Source organism: Excalfactoria chinensis, chromosome Z, assembly GCF_039878825.1.
Source record: "Excalfactoria chinensis isolate bCotChi1 chromosome Z, bCotChi1.hap2, whole genome shotgun sequence".
Taxonomy (NCBI): Eukaryota; Metazoa; Chordata; class Aves; order Galliformes; family Phasianidae; genus Excalfactoria; species Excalfactoria chinensis.
The window spans coordinates 53,376,105-53,390,354 of record NC_092857.1 but is presented as its reverse complement, the minus strand read 5'-3'; the positions used below and the strand labels follow the sequence as shown (position 1 = coordinate 53,390,354).

At 45.5% G+C, this 14,250-nt stretch overlaps 1 protein-coding gene across 4 annotated transcripts in view; it reads left to right on the top strand.

The window, feature by feature from the left end:
• The first annotated feature begins 927 nt into the window (after positions 1-927).
• The window catches only part of SSBP2 (single stranded DNA binding protein 2), a 159,139-nt gene continuing 145,816 nt past the window's right edge, over positions 928-14,250 (top strand). For 3 of the 4 annotated variants that reach the window (XM_072360190.1, XM_072360189.1, XM_072360186.1), the window contains exon 1: positions 944-1,068. In XM_072360190.1, the coding sequence (XP_072216291.1) occupies positions 1,010-1,068 (59 nt within the window). In that variant the 5' untranslated portion in view covers positions 944-1,009. Of the gene's footprint in view, positions 1,069-14,250 lie in introns of all 4 variants that reach the window. The other variant, XM_072360188.1, reaches the window with a different exon arrangement.

Below are 14,250 nucleotides of genomic sequence, written 5' to 3'. Positions count from 1 at the left end.
GATCCAGAGGACGCTTTGCTGCGGCTCTCACAATGATAAACAGATGCCGGCGGTCTGTGCCGCGCACAACTTCCCGCCCCAGGTGTTGTCTGCTGGTTGGGCACGGCGGGGCCTGGCTGCAGAGCGGTGGGAGCGCTGGGCGCAGCACAGGGAGAGCCTTCGGGCGGCACGTGTGGGTGGGTTTGGGTCAGCTGGGTGTTTTTAAAGGTTACCGGGTACCAAAGGATGGCAGATGTGGGGCTGTACTTCAGAAGGGCAGGACACGTGAGGAGACCGGAGCAATGCGTGACCCCAGCTCTCCCACCACGTCTCCGTGGCACAGCCTTAACGCCCCCCCAAAGCGTTTCCTTGGTTTCCCTCACACCACCGTGCATTCCCCCTCTGTTTCCCCGAGGACACCTCAGGAAGCGCTCCTTGTCGCCCCACTGCCCCCCACCGCCTACGGCAGCGTTGCGGGGCTGTACGCCGGGCCTCGGCAACCCGGCATCGTGAGGGGCGGTCAGGACCGACGGGGGGCAGCGCTCGAGCCCCTCAGTGCGGCGGGGCGTCGTGGCTGAGGGCGACCCGGCTCCGCGGCCGCGGGCAGGCTGTGCGCAGGGAGCGGCCCTGCCGCCGGCTGCGATCCGCTCCGCGTTTTGCCGCTCGCCGCCGCGCTCCCCCCTCGGCGGCAGCGGCGGCGGGCGGGTGTCGGGAGCTCGGAACAGCCAGTTGTTTAAAATCCTTCTAGAACCGTTTCTAATTCCCCCTTGCGCCGGGGAAGGGAGAGCGCGAGCGGGGAGGGGGGAGGAGGAGGAGGGAAGAGAAGGGGCCGGTAGGGGGGGCAGGCGGGGGGGAGGAGGGAGCAGCCCGCCCGGCTCCCGCCTGCCCGTCACGGCGCGGGGGGGGCGTGGCCTCGGCGCCGGCCGGCCAATGGGCTGTGTGTGTGGCGGCGTCGCCATGGCGACGGGGCTGTTCCCGGGGAGGCTGTGATGGGTTGACAGGTGCGTGACAGTCGGAGCTCTCCGCAGGCATGTACGGCAAAGGCAAGAGCAACAGCAGCGTCCCGTCCGACAGCCAGGCCCGGGAGAAGTGAGTACGGCTCCGCCGCCGCCCCCGGCTCCGCGCCCAGCAACTTTCCGCCGGGGGCGGCCGCGCTCGGGCCGCGGGGCCGCGCGGCGCCGGGGAGCGGTCGGAGCGGGACCCGCGCTGTCCCGCGGGGGGCGCGGCGCCCCGGGCGCCGCTCGTCGGGGCCGGGGCCGGGAGCGGACGGCGCGGCGCGGGGACGAGTTGGGAACAAAGCGCGGCGGCCGCGGGGCGCGGAGCTCCGGCGGCGCCCGGCTCCCAACTTCGGGCCGGGACCGCGCTGTGCCGGGCCGGGAGCGCCGCGCCGCCGAGCCCCGCGGAGGTGCGCGCAGAGCCTCCTGCGAAAGTTTTCGCTTTGCGGCGGTCTCGTCCGGCCGGCGCCCGCCTCCGCGCCGCGCGGCACCGCTCCGTAGCCGCGGGGACGGCGGGGCACGGCGGGGCCGAGCAACTGGTGGCTGCCGGCGGTGTAAGGGCGGAGCGCTCCGACGGCCGCTGCGGGCGACTGCGGTGCGGAGCAGCCGCTCTCCGCCGGGGAGTTGCGGGGCGCCCCGCGAGCGCGGGTCAGGGTACCGCGGCGGCAGCGCACCCCGCGCCGTGGGGCAGAGCCGCGGCGCTCCGCTCCGAGCCCGGTGCGGGAAGTTCGCGGAGCCTTCAGCCCCTCCGTTCCCTCTGCGGCCGGGTTGTCTTCCGTATTCCAGCCATCGTAACGTCGTGTGCGGTGCGAAAAGACGCACTACTTTTCCAGGCAGGGCTGCCGAGCCGCCGTATTGCTGAGAAGTAATCTGCCCTGCTCGGCAAAGTTGCGGGGCCCTGCTAGATGGTGCTGTTCGATTTGCGGACGCCGGCTCCCACTCGCGGCGCGGACAGCGGGGTGCGCGCGGACGAGTTCCGCGCTGCGGAGCCGGGATGGGCTGCTGCCACGGCACGGGCACGGCCGGGCGGGGAGCACCGGGGTAGCGACGTGCTTAGCCAGGATCTCAGAAGTAGCCCTTCGACTCCCAGTGCTCCACAGTCGTCTTTTAAGGATGTTTTTTTCCGCTGGTGCCTGATGAAAACCGTTACACAGCGTACCCTCCAGATTTATTCCTTCTGTCTCATCCTTTCAACTTATCCCCTAGCAGAGAGGATTCCATCGTTGCGGTGCTCGTACTTTTCTTGGGGGGTTGCATTATTTTCCCTGTGACGCTGTTCCACAGTTGTACAGTGCTGCTCCCGAGGTGATGCACAAGTTCTTGCTCTGCTCCAAAAAGTCACCATCAGATCTCTGAAAACACAGCCCTGACTTCTGCATAAGATTGGTCCATTTGGAAACCATGGAGAAAACATGCGTGTCCGATGTATTAGGCAGTCACTTAGTCAAGAAGAACAGGACTGTAACTGTGTTTAGTGTAAATTTTCAAAGTTTTTAGATCCAAACGTGCGACTTTGTCATGTCTCATTGAGGCTGAAGTAGCCAAATGGAGCAGCCAGTGGCGTATCTGAATGCACTTGCAATGACTGAGTAAGCTCAATATGGTCTGGGTGCCTCGCTGTGCAGAGCACACGTGTTCCTGGCGCAGACATGTGAGCATGCGAGGAGGTTCCTGAGGAGCATTTTACCTGTGTGGAAGCTGTGTGTGTTGCTTGCTTTTTGTTTCAGAGCCTGAGATGCAATATATCTTGTATTTTACAGACCAGTTCAGTGCCAAATATGTTTCCAATGTGGTATCTCACTGCGTGTCGCCTTTAATATTTATGTCATTTGAGGTTATGTCATCTCTATTAAATAAAGTGAACAAGTTTTGCAAGTCATTTACAGTACCCTCTGGCAAATTATCAGTTCCAAAGCAACGTTCATTTCATAGTCTTTCTCTTTGTCCCTCCCACCCGACTTTTGGGGTGAATTACTTGTACTATGTAGCTTAACAATAAATGTGAAGTTGGGACAGATTATTTCCTGGAGAAATAATACCGGGTTCTGTACCTGAGATGTACAGTATGGCGCTGCTTGAGAAGTGCTGCAGTGAAGGCACCATGCCTGCGAAGAGCAGAGAGGATGAACTGAGAAGAGAAGGTGCTGTTTCTCCCATTTCTCCCATTCTGGAGCATCTGTGCTTTGCTTTGGGCTTGGGCTGCCCCTACCACATGGTGGGCAGGACAGTTGTGTTCCAGCAGCACCTCTTCCACTGTGCAGACTTGGCCAGGGGACAGGCAAGTCTCCATGTATGCTGTGGGAGGAAAAAGGCTAAATTTCTTTATAGCATCCTTTGTTATCTCTTTGTGGCAAATGCACTTTCTTTATTCCATAGAATCTGATTAATTCGGGTTAAGGAATTTGAACTCCCTGTCATTTGACTGAGTAGCTGAACTTTCTAAACTTCTAGTCTTGGAGGAAGAAGGATAGGACCGCACTACTTTGTGTGTCTTGTCATGTGTCCTTTCCAACAGCACTATCATAGGGATTTGGAAATAGAGCTATTCACCTATAGATAATGCCTAAAGTTAGAAAATACAAGTAGAAAACTACCAGAAACAAATAAACAACAACAACAACAAAACCCACACCCATATGCCATAAGCAAATGGTAATTCTGAAAGAAGTGTGTTGCTCTGATCTTTCAATGGTCCTCCATCTTTTTTTCTTTTCCTTTTTTTCCCCCCAAGATGTCTTTGCTTTGTTGGGGCTCAGCAGACAAGCAGATTCTGTTCCAAAATTACCAGGTGACTATCAACTGTGATTTCCTTTAGATACCAAAAGATGCACGATCAAAATAACAACACAGCAGCAACCACTGGGGTCAATGGTTGATTGCTCTTTGGTTTGGCAAGGCAGAAGACCTCAAGAAAGTGGGACCGCTTGGTTGCTGCTGTCACAGTGCCCTTGCTGTGCTGATGCAAACTTCTTCCCAGTTTGATCTCACCGGTTGTGTGAGGGGAGATGGGCATTTTTCTCATTTCTGTCATGCTTGCTGCTTCTTGTTTCCCTCAAGTTTGTGTTGGTTGGTGTGCCTGAATGGCTCTTTTATGAATAGTGTGGTTGCCTGCATGGATTTATATCTCTTCCCCAGCAGGAAAGCAGAGCAAAATTTACACGAATTATGTCAGGTTTCTTTTGGTGCCAATGGGGTTCTCCATAAACAGGGGACAACTGACCAATGATTCTCTCATTTCATTCTACCACTGCTTAGAAAAACAGGTTTCCTGGGGCTTTGGAAGATGTGTAGGTTTTTTGGATATATTTCTTTTGATTTTTGTTTTTCCTTTTTCTTCAGATTTGTAAAGATACCATTGCGTGACTTTACAGTAATAAATTAGTGAGGTTATGCATCTCCACTACAATGCTCACAAGCTACATAAGAAGTAAGATACAGAATGAAATTAATTGTCAGCCCTGATAAATTTTGTGCTCCTCCCTGAGAAATGGTGAGCTAGTTTTTCAGGTTTCAGGTGATGGAGGACACAGTGAACTCCCTCTCTCTTTCTGTCTCTTTCTCTCTCTTTTTTTCTTCTGTTGGAAAGCAAAATTGGTACTTTAGCCTGCACTCCTTCACACAATTCACGTTTGATGCTTGTACACTGGTTTCATCCATCATGTTTAACTCTTGGGAAGTGTTTCACAACTGCGCTGGACATCAAGAAGTTTGCAGGGCTGGCAGTCTGCTTCAGAAGAACATGCTTGTTTGCTGGGAAAGGCGCAGAGGAGAAGGTTCTGGAAGGAGTAAAGGTTTCTCAGTACTTGCTGTTGATCACTGTGTTTTGGATGTTCTTTTGTACTGCATACAGGTTTTTTGGAGTGTATGAAGGCATTCCAAAAGATGTGTATGCAGCACTTCAGGCCCTCTCAGAATAATTGGCTTTGCACTGTAGATTTAACAGATACTGACAGAGCAGTAGCTGGAGTTGCCCATAGAAATGTACATCAGTGTAACTGAAATATGCTCCCAACTTCTTGTTTGCGTATAAAAGTACTTTATTGCTCCTGTACCAAGGGTAAAAAGTTCAATTTCTACAGCGATTCCTCTGCTTGTTTGGTCTTCCTACAGTTTTTATTTTATGTTTTTCCTCTGCTTTTCCTTAACTTTTTTTAACACTGTGAAGCATGCAGTTGCACTTTATTGGGCTCTACCACCACACAAACTTCTGCTGCTGAAGAGCAGGGACTGCTGGAGGCCGCTCAGACCCGCTGGGTGCCGCAGATGCACCCTGGGCTACAGCAAGCATGGTTTGGGCTTGGTTAAGAGATAATTAAGTCTTCCTGGAGGAGACAGTAATTAACGGAAACCAGCATATATTAATAATTCATTGTGCTGAAATTATAGGCATACATACAATAGCTTTGCAAGTACTGAAGTAGCCAAACAAGATTTTTATGACTTCACCAGACTTTACCTGTGGAAAATGTACTGCGGCATATATAAGCCTCGTGTTGCTTTGTTTGATTTCGGTGTTTGTAAAGTTTCAGCTGAAATGCTGAAAATCAGGCAAAGAAAAGATGTATTTTCCGACGTTCCAAAGCTCTCACAACTTTTATGGTGGAAGAGCAGTAGCACCTCTCCTCTTCGACTAACAGATTTGGTTGAGAATGGATGTCGGATTTTATTCCAGGGATGTGCCTTTTCCTGTTTGCATGACAAAGCACCTGAATTTAGCCAGGATGCAGCCTTTCTGAAAGCGATTTGCATGCGCCTAGGGCTTGCGGTCCGTAATCTGCATATTTTATCTGTGCTGGGGGTGCTTCGGGACATGACCTGTGAATGGGTTTCAGTGTGCAAGAGTGCCCGTGCCCACCGGGGTCTGCAGGCACCCTGAGGCCAGGAACAGGCTTCTGCTCAGAGTTGGGACAGGGTGCATTAGCCAGGGATGTGGGAAAGCAGCATTGGTGTGAAGGGTTGGGTATGTGCCCTGTGCTGGAGATGGGGCATGCTAAGAAGGTGGAGTGTGAGGGTGGGCAGGCAGAGAATGGTTAAGGAGGTCTGTGGGGCTGTCGAGGCTAGAATTGGAGTCATAGGTGGATCAAGGAACAGAAGGTGTCTTGAAGAAGGTCAGGAAGTGGAAGGGTTTTGTTGAATTTGGGTGCTGAAGGATTGCTGTTCCTCTGCTGCCAGCAACTGGCTGGGAAGCTGGTGGTGAAATGCCTAAACTGGAGATGAAGCCTACCAACAGCTGTGAAATACTGAGTTACCTGAAGTGGCAAAGGTACACAAACTTGAGGCTTGTACAGGTTGCTATGTGAGAGAACACTGGCACGGGAAGACTGAGCTTGTCTTCCATAAGCAGAAAACAGCATGTCTACTGATCTAAGTTTTGAATGTTAAACTTGCCTTCCCAGTGACTTTCTCATAAATTGGGAAATATGGCTGCATGCTAACCACAGTTCTCACTTTAACCTCATTTGCATGTCCATTGATTTGCTATTTTTTGTCAGAAAGGACTCTGCGTTTTTGTTGTGTAGAATAGAGTATTGTTTTTGTAATGAGTAGCCATTTGATTATTTGCTGCTTCAGTTTCCTTCAATACATGTCTCATAGTTTCGCTTGCCATTTCACTGTACTAGTGGAGGAAGAATATGGAGCTTCTTTGCCCGGTGCCATGGGATTTAAGTCCCACAAACCCAAGAAGGTATGTGTCAACATGGTTTTAGCAGCGGCACTAGGACTAAGAAAGGTGAAAGGCGGAAATACTGATTATTGGCTGCTCAATTTGAGACATGTAGCCTCATATTACTATTATTATTGTCTTAATTTTTGTTTGATCTTGAATTTTTATTTCAGAGCACTACATAAGCTACTAATATGTATATACAGCTTCCACAGTCTCTAATATCACAGGGCTGAGATGTGCCATTTTATGATGCTGAGTATCCAGAAGATGAGGAACAGAAAATTATTCACCTCGTTGTGGGAAGTTTGTTTTAAATGGCTTTCCTGCGATACAGAACAATCCTCTGGCCCACCCACAGGAGAATAGTGTCAGTGATGGATTATGCTGTGAGGTTACTGCAGGAGGATGCAGTTGCAGACTCACAGACTGTCCTCCTGCAGCAGCCTGACATTATACCACATCCTGGAGCCTGCTGTCTGTTTGAGGCTAAAAATATATGATCGTATGATTCACAGTAGCATTGCATTTGGGGAGAGACACTTAATGGTGATCCTTCCATGCACACACAAAGCAGGTGTAGAAAAGGGCACAATCCTGAGGAACATATTGAAGTGGGTAGGTCTTCTCCCTGAGCAATCCCGTTGCTGCAGCCTGAGGGTTTTTCAGCAGTAGTGCTCGTGATTAGGGCCGCTTGGCTCCTGTTCCCTGGATGTGCAAAAGAACAGAAAGGAGGTTGCATTGGAGCTGAAGTTTCTTCTCTGGTGTCTGCCTGGTTGAGGCACAGATGTTTTAAGTTCAAGTTGCTAAAGGTAAATAATGGTCAGATAGTAGCTGTTATTTTATCTACGAAGAGAGGTCTTCCTCAGAGTAACAGCAGGCAAGTTCATTCAGAAATCTTGATCTCTGTAAGCCTTGGGGTATTTCTCTCGCAGTTACAGGTAGGTAACTGGTGAGAACTCAAACCATGCCTATCTAAGTAGAAAGGTGGCAGTGATAAGAGCATGACATCCTATCGTTTTTCTTGCTTATTTCCATTGAGTCTTTGTTTTGGTGGAAAACAAAATGGGATTTTTTTTGTGGTGAGCCTTCTTTTACTCCAAACCTTCAGTTATTCTTGCCAGGGGACTCTTTCTGGCTTTTCTCCATTTTAGAAGTATAATGTTCAGACCAAGGGATAGAACTGAGCAGAATAAAATAATTACCTCTTCTTTAATATAATACATACTGCTTGGTTTTATATATAAACATTGTCACTAATACCGCCTAGAATGCTTGCCTGTTTTTTTCTTTCTTTTTTAAATAATCCATTTTGCAGTCCACATGCCCTCCAGGTTCTTTTTATAATACTGCTGCCTTGCCAATTATTCTCCATTTCATATTTGTGCATTTGATTTCTTATTCCTGAGCACAGTACTTTACATTTGTGTGTATTGAATTTTCTCTTATTAACTTTCCTTACCCATTTTGTTGCCCTGTAAGGGCTCATAATCTTTCCCAACTTAGAAATAGAGCAGTGTAGATCCTACATACAACTCATTAATGAAGATCTTTTAATGGAATTTGTTTAGGACAGCAGGAGCTTTCTTGAAATGTCCTCTCATTTTTAGAAACATACTGATAATGGCTCTTCAATTATTATTACTTTTTCCAAGCAGCTGTGTGCCATTTTTAAATTTTATGGTGGTTTCCTTTGCTTGTGTCAATGTCGTGATAGGCCAAGAGTCAAAACTCTTGCATCCTAACAAGGGGGTAGCTTAATAACAGTTCCTTTTTATCCTGTATTCACCCACCTTTCTAAATAAACAAAACTGAGCTGTCTGGTTCTTTCCCTGGACAGACTATGTTGGTTTGCTCTTATCTTTGTATTTGGAGGTTGTTCTTGAATTTGTTTCTGGAATTGTCTTCTGTAGTAGCAAGAGCGATGTCTGTATCAAATTTCTGAATATATTTTGTGTGTGTATGTTTTTAATACATGCTGTGGCATTTTAAGGTTTTTGTTTCCTTCTTTCTACCCCCCCCTTTCCCTTTCCCCCACTAAAATGAATACAATATGTGCAAACAGGCCAGAATTATGATTTCTGCTCATCATATGAGCACTGTGACAGTGGGACAGAAAAGCTGGGCAGCTCATTTCTGGTGACTTTCATCTCACTTTTCTGTACAGTGGTGGAGGTGTGAATTTGAGTTTAATCTGTAGTGGTAAATATGCTCAGATTCACTGTTTTTAGGCTGTTGCAGCAATGTGGTTAAAATCTCACTGTCATTTTACCAGTGGCAATTTAAGGCATCCAGATTTGGGCCTTGCTCCACAGAGGCACTGTGTCAGTGCTTGAGGCCTCTGTGCTAGGTGAGGCCATTCAGGGAGTTCAGGGCATGTTGTTCTCAAGCCCTGGGTTCCCTGTGGTTCAGGCAGAAAACAAGCTGTGGAGAGCCCAGAACAACAGGTACCAGCTGTGGACAAAAAAAGAAAAGGTTTAGGCAGACTTCACCTAATTGCAATGGTACACATATAGCTCAATTTGTTACCAGGCAGTCCTGGATCTTAGGCCTGTCCCTGCAGCCAGAGGAGCCTAGCAGTACTGCAGTTTCTCCTTTTTTTAAGTTGGACGCTCCTTGAAGTGAATGTTACTTTGTTTCTTTACTTTCTGCAATCCCAAAGGAAACGATCATCTTTGTAAGGCAGAGGGAATTTCTGTCAGGGAGAGAATTTTAAGCAATTAATGTAGTAAGTTACAGTCACACTGTAATTTTGCGCATCTCCTGCTTTATATTCACTTCCAATACCTGCAATACAAACAATTGTGATTCTATAGATACCTCTATAAGCTTGCATCTATATATGTGTATATATATATATATATATATGTTTATATTTATAACTTTATGTTGATACTGAAGATGTCTTGCTGTTAGGAGACGTGCTTTTAAATTCATCTAAGAAGCCTGGAAAATTAATAATGTTCCATTGTTGGGATTAAGTGTGTCTGTTGGTAGTTTGAAGAAAATAGATATCATCTGTACTGTTTGTTTTCTGTGATAACCACCTTAATGTTCATAAAAACTGGCAGCTAGTCTTGGAGACCGTTTTGTTGGTTAAATTAGAGTAAAATCAGTGGCAACTTGAACTAGCCTGTGCTGTCATGTTGGCATATTGCAGGCTTTCATTGGGAAAGTCTGTGCGTTCTGAAGAAAATATTTGAGTTGAGAAACTGAACTATAATTCCTTAATAAATACGTTGTTCTTGACAGTCTCAGGACAAAATGGATCATTTGTCTGACAGGCTGTATGATTGTGTCATAAATATTCACTGATTTATGAGACTGAAAGTAAGGATTCTATCTGTTGCTCATGCTACAGAAGTTGTAGTGCTTTATCAAATATTGGTAATTACAACATTGAGATTTGATTGGAAAAAAAGAAAAAAAAAAAAAAAGGTCCTTTGCTTTCCTTTTTCTTAGCACTTCATTTGCCATTCCTCTCCAACAACTGCTAAAGAGGAGGGGTTTGCTGTGGATGGCTCTGCTTATTTCTGTTTGTGTCATCCTTTGGAGCAAGGTGGTGGTGGGGTGTTGATAAAAGCTATTTGTTAGGTAGGGAGTGTGGGTGCGTTAATGAAATTTCATCAGGTGTGTCAGGAATAATGAAGCACCCTGCTGAATCTGAAACTGCCTGAGAAGTGAAGGTTATGGCTCCCATCGACAGCCTCTTGAACTCTTTGTCTCCTTTAATTGTTTATTATTAAAACTCTCCTGAATCAATGTATATTGTTTAATCTGCCTTGAAATGTGAATTGCAAGTCAAGGCCTTTGAGTAATATAGTGAAAAATTGTCTGAATTTATTGCACCTTCAGGGAGTGCTTCCTAAAACTGGTTAACCTGCAGCTCAGCAGCCGGTGCCTCCTGCATTCATAGTCTCTGCTTTTCTCAGCCCCATCCTGCAGATCAGAAAACTTCTGGGGCGATAGCAGTATTGATGAAATATTTATAGAGTGCTGTATGTGGAGAGGATGTTTTACAAACTTAAAGGCGTATTTCCTGTCCTGGGGAATTAAGTTTGTTTTTCCTGTGTGTTGTGTGTATGTTGTGAAATAATACAAATGGAAGTTGGTTTTCTGAGTTGAAGCAGGAGTTGAAGTACGTGATCAACAAATAAACAGGTAGTGCTTGTGCACAGGACAGTATGTAAGAAAATACAAGGCTCAAAAAGATAAAGGAAAGCTTCACATCAGAAGATAAAACAAACAAACAAAAAAAAAAAAAATCAAAACCCAAACACTTGAGAAATGCGAAAATATGCCTCTAGTAACAGTAATGCTTGACAAGCACATCTGAAAGGTACACATTGGTGTTTTTGACTTCTGTTGCAGTTACTGAAATTCACTGTCACTTTTAATTTTGCTATCTGTACATCTAAGTCTTTATAAAAGAGATGTTTACTCTTATGAGACTAATATCTGTTGAGCTGTGTAACTATAAAACCTACTTTTGTGTATTTTAAAATCTTTTTAGAAATAATATAGTGCAGCAGAACCTGAAGAAAACTCTCTTAGAAGATGCAGCTCAAATGATTACTTGAGTTATGGTTGGGGAACCTATAAAAAGTGAATGAAAAGCACATCATGTTTTCACAGAAGATTTTTAATAGATAATTAATAAAAAATCAGACTGGGATACTGGAGGTGTGTATTTTCACATTCTAGTCATTTTGAAAGCTGCTTTTAAATCTTTCCCAATGTTCTCCAAGCAGCTCTGAGAGCCTGTGGTTAATTATTCAAAATTTGGAAAAATAAAACAGTTTGCAGCTGCCTGGTATTAGTGTCCAATTCTCTGTGTGATTATGTGTCTATTAAAACAAAAATCATAGAATAATGAAATATGCCTTGTTTTCATAACAGTACTTACTGTTACCTGGCATTGCCATAGATCTCTATTGATCAGTGTTTCACTCATACTGCTATTTAGTATCTCTTGTAAAATAGTTTAGAAAGTTGGAAAAAGACTCCAATGTTTTAATATTCAGACTGTCAGCTAAACAAATGCATTTGAAAGCACCATGCACACAGCAGATTTTCAGGATGCCTTCTCTCTGTTTTAGGCTCTTTCTCAAACACATGCTGAAAACTGCAGACGGTATCAACAACTCAGTTTGTGCAGGAGAAGTTTGGATTGGATGTTAGGAAGAATTATATCTCAGGGTGAGCGGTCAGACATTGCAACAGGCTCCCCAGAGAGTGGTGGAGTCCCCAGCCCTGGAGGTAGTCTTGAGGTCTGTAATCCTTAACGACATAGTTTAATGATGGGAACTCGATGGGTTAGATGTGTTGCTCTTTGATGCTTTTTGCAGCTTCAACGATTCAGTGACTGTAGGAGAGTCGTGGCAATGTGTTGGTTAGTCTTGTATACCATCCTGACCCTTAGGTGCCCAGTCAGCTGAAATACACCTCATCCAAAGCTAAAAATCAATTTTTCTTTCTTTGTTGAAACATCCAAGCTGCTGCATACATTGTTTTGGATCTCAGTTAACCAGCAGTGAAGAAAGTACGCCTATAGGAGCCTTTATTTTCACTTCTAAAGCACATGAAATGCTCAGCTCCAGTAATTGGATGTCTTCTGCTATAGCCACATGTTCTGAAACAAATTGGGTCTGTTTATGCACATGCTGAAATTGTACTCATTTTCTCATCTTGCAATGTTACCTCTGTCTGTCATGTCATTTTTATTAGCTATGTGATACACCACTGTGGCCTGGACTCACTTGTGCAGTGATTAAAAGATAGTGTGAGCAAAGCAAAAGAGGTGTTGCAAAGTGAACTTTGTGAATACAAGAGTTAATACGCAGAGGAAACGCTGAAAACTTATTTTGGTGTTTAATTTCTCTTATGTGTATGCAATCAATACACAATGCCCATTTGAAGTTAAGAGCTCTCTGGCATAGCGTATTGTTATGGAGAAGAACTTAGATTCTGAGAATGGTTTTGTACTTAGTTAGGTAAATGTAGTCGTCTCTTTGGGAGAAGACAGAAATTCTCAGCAGTTCCAGAGAGAAGTGGAAATACAAGTGAAGTAAAAGGAAACCTAACCTGTAACAGTGTCATACATGCTTCAGGTCTCTAATACCTTATTTGAGGCATTTGAGGCTGGAAATGAAAACAAGAAGCTAAATTGGAGAAACCAGTGATATAATTTGGCTAAGTAGTTCCTGTGTATCATATAGAAATGTCACATTCATTTTGCTTCTGTGATTCCCTATTGGTGCCAGCTGAGCTTGAAACCATTTCTGTGACTGTGTCCACAGCTCACCTTGAATTCTGTTTTAGCAGTACAATGGCATATTTAAGGAATTAACATGAATGAAGAAAGATGACAATTGCATTTTTACAGTTGAAAGTCGAGTGTACTGTCTTTTCATTTTGCTGTGTGCGTTTATGCTCAAGCTTGGAAGGAAAGTTCAGATCTTTGTCCTCAGAACAGTTAACTGTACAAAATCTGCATTCATTGAATCATAGGAACAGGTTGATTTGAAACATTTTTTTTTTTATTTTTTTTTTTAATTTAAGTATGGAATAAAATTAGTAGAGGCACTGTCATAGGCTGACTGCACTCCTCATCCACTTCTTAGCTTATTCAGTTGTATCCTCATTCTCTTGTCCTGCCTCTTCGTATGGAATCATTAAATTCACTATTCCTACCTACAGCCTGGGTATGGTCTGTTGTGTAATAACTGCAATTACCACAACAAGGCTGATTTTATGTTCAACTCCTGTGATATCATTCTCTTAGGGAGCCATGACTGGAGCAGCCAACAACCAAACTTTTTAAAGCAAAGCATTTGTTCAGACCTAAAGCAATTTGAAAGAAAGCATCTGAAGACAACAAAAGCTGTCTGTATATGTAATTTTTTCTGACTAGGAATGTACAACTCCCCTGATGCTTATCCAGTAAAACAAGCTTCATCTGATTCCTCCGAAAAGCTTTTCTCAGTGTGTTTCCCTGGATAGCCCCTGGCAATTGACACAAGCTTATCCAAAAAAGATAAGAGTTTTTTCTTCCCTTCCGGCAGCCCAGGTGACCTGAAGAAGCATTTGTGCCCTAAAGGTTTCTCCTCTTTTGTTTGCTTGGTTTCCCACCACCCTCCTGCTATGTCAGTTTGGTTTAGTGAGTGATGCTATGTAGAGATATGGTACAGCCTTACAGTGTCACAGAATCATAGAATGGTTTGGGTTGGGAGACACGTGTTTAAGATCATGTAGTTGCAACCCCCCTGCTATATAGGCAAGGACACCTCCCTCTGGACCAGATTGCTCAAAGCCCCATCCAGACTGGGAATGCTTCCAGAGGGCATCCACAGCCTCACTGGGCAACCTGTTCCGGTGTCCCACCAGCCTCACTGTGAAGAATATCTTCCTAATATCTAGTCTAAACCTACCTTTAAATGTTCCCCTTTAAAGCCATTTCTCTTAATCCTGTTGCCACACACCCTTATAAAAGTTCCTCCCCAGTTTTTCTGTAGGCCCCCTTCAGGTATAAGGTCTCTCCACCCCTGAGACCTTCTCTTCTCCAGGCTGAAGATCCCCAGTTCTCTCAACCTGTCCCTGTGGGGGAGGTGC